The 2,451-nt window shown below is 45.8% G+C and overlaps 2 protein-coding genes across 2 annotated transcripts; both read right to left on the minus strand.

The window, feature by feature from the left end:
* Positions 1-75: 75 nt before the first annotated feature.
* LOC106749834 lies at positions 76-406 on the minus strand (the record flags this gene model as incomplete). The annotated part of the gene is made up of 1 exon (XM_014629686.1): positions 76-406. A coding segment is annotated over exon 1 (331 nt), but the record flags the coding sequence as incomplete, so codon positions are not given.
* Positions 407-1,063: 657 nt separating this feature from the next.
* On the minus strand, positions 1,064-1,504 carry LOC106749835. Its single transcript, XM_014629687.1, has one exon. It carries the CDS (start codon positions 1,502-1,504, stop codon positions 1,064-1,066), a length of 441 nt encoding a protein of 146 aa, XP_014485173.1.
* Positions 1,505-2,451: the final 947 nt, after the last annotated feature.

Genomic DNA, 2,451 nt, shown 5'->3' on the forward strand with positions numbered 1-2,451 from the left:
AATGTCGTTTGCGCATTTGCTTTTGATCCGCATTCAGCAAATGCGGCACTCATCTTGCACAGAGCTTTCGCATACCTAATTCTTCGTTCAAAATGTTTCGCACCCTTTCTTCCGATATGCCCACGGCCTCAGCTATCTCACACATCTTTCCTCGCGTATCGTCCAACACGATATTGTGCACCTTTTCTATAGTTTCCAGTGTGGTTGCAGTTTTTGACCGTCCTTCACGTGGGTCATCTTCGAGCGACGTGCGATCTCGTTTAAATTCAGCTGCCCACTTTTTAACGGTTGAGATTGAAGGAGCAGAGTTCCCGTAAACTTTTGTCAACTTTGGTTGAATTTCCTTAGGGGTTAACCCATCCAAAACGAAGAATTTTATGACCGCACGATATTCAAATTTATCCATTTTCACGAAACACACGCGCAAGACGTGTACTGCAAAGACTCGTTTACACAAACTAGAGCGTGCAAGTTGAAGCTTGTCATACGAACTAATGATATGTGCGCGCAGGCAAGAAACGTAAACTTTCGCCGATTGGAATGCCATTTCTGGGTCAGGCCGAGAACTTTTCACCTTGCCCTCGTATATATATATGAGGACAGTCCGATAAGTACTTAGCCTACAAAAGAAAAACGAAAATTTTGGAAAAGTGGCGATTTATTTCTCAACATAGTCTCCTTTTAGCTCGATACACTTGATCCAGCGATGCTCCAACTTCTGTAACCCATCTGAAAAATACGTTTTCTCGAAGTCTGCAAAGTAGGCCTCCGTGGCGGCGATGACCTCCTCATTCGACTCAAATTTCTGCCCAGCGAGTGACTTTTTCAAGTTTGCAAACAAAAAAAAGTTGCACGGGACCAAATCTGGAGAATACGGTGGATGGGGCAGCAGTTCGTAATCTAATTCGACCAATTTGACCGTGGCGACGGCGGAGGTGTGAGCCGGTGCGTTGTCATGGTGGAAGAACACTTTTTTCTTCGCCAAATGGGGCCGTTTTTTCTGCAATTCGGCGTCGAATAATTCGGCATAGTAGAGCCCTGTGACCGTTTTGCCCTTCTCCAGTTAGTCGATGTAGATCACACCTTGTGAATCCCAGAAAACGGTGGCCATCACCTTTCCGGCCGATAGGACAGTCTTCGTCTTCTTCGGAGCACGTTCGCCGGGTGAAGTCCACTGTTTCGACTGTTCCTTGGTTTCTGGTGTGTACCAGTGGATCCATGTTTCGTCGACGGTCACGAAACGACGCAGAAACTCCTTTGGATTGCGCTTAAACAGAGTCAAACACTGCTCTGAAGTGGTCTCACGGTTGCGCTTGTTGTCCGGAGTGAGCAAACGCTGCACCCATCGCGCCGATAGCTTTCTCATGCCCAAAATTTTATGCAGGATATGACCCACGCGGTCTTTTGAGATGCCTACTGTTTCAGCTATCTCGCGCACCTTCAATCGGCGGTCTGCCAATACGAAATCGTGGATTTTTGTCACGTTATCCTCCGTGGTAGCCATTTTCGGGGCACCTGAGCGTGGCTCATCAAAAACCGACGTTCGACCACGTTGAAACTCGTTAAACCAATTTTTGACGGTCGCCATCGAAGGAGAAGAGTCACCTTACACAGCATCCAAGCGCTCTTTGATTTCGCTGCGCGATTTCCCTTCCAAAAACAAGAATCGAATCACCGACCGATATTGCTCTTTTTCCATTTTTCTAAAATCCGCGGACACGCCCGCTTCCACACGCAGTCAAAACAAAACTAGGAGTCCGATTCGGCTGAAATGTTGACAAGAGCCGTCTACGAGAATGTACTACACGATAGTAAATCTCTCTTGCGATAGTGGCGCCATCGGGCGGTGAGGCTAAGTACTTATCGGACCGCCCTAGTATATATAACTTATTTGTGACTTTTCTCCCGTGTACCTATTGAGAGTACAAATTAGTTTGGTCCGTTTTTTCGTGGTAAAAATGCATTTATATCAGAACAAAATGAATGAACAGATTAATGAAAGTATTGTCCATCGCTGGCAACTACTTTTTCCCACCTCCTAGGCAATTTTCGAATTCCATCTCGAAAAAATGTCTCGTCTTTTGAGGCGATCCAAGTTAGGAGTCAATTTTCGATTTCTGCGAAATAAGTGAACCGGTGACCTGCCAAATCGTGCTGCATCCGTCGGAACAACCAGTAATCAGAAGGAATAAGTCCGGCAAATACGGAGGGTGCGGTAAAATATCTCACTTAAGCGTTTCCAAATAATTTTTTACGACTTTTGCGACATGAGGCCGAGCGTTATCATGCAGAAGAATATCTTTGTCATGTCTTCGCTTGTATTTCGGCCGTTTTTCTCGTAAAGCACGGCTCAAACGAATCAATTGTAGCCTATATCGATGGTCCGTAATGGAATCGCCAGGTTGTAGCAACTTATAGTATACCACACACTTTTTTGGCTGCCCAGAACGA

Source organism: Dinoponera quadriceps, unplaced genomic scaffold (genome assembly GCF_001313825.1).
Source record: "Dinoponera quadriceps isolate SergipeBrazil2010 unplaced genomic scaffold, ASM131382v1 scaffold4477, whole genome shotgun sequence".
Classification (NCBI taxonomy): domain Eukaryota; kingdom Metazoa; phylum Arthropoda; class Insecta; order Hymenoptera; family Formicidae; genus Dinoponera; species Dinoponera quadriceps.

Excerpts from the sequence above, each read along its gene's own strand:
- LOC106749835 (XM_014629687.1), bottom strand. The coding sequence starts at position 1,504 with ATGGCTACCACGGAGGATAACGTGACAAAAATCCACGATTTCGTATTG.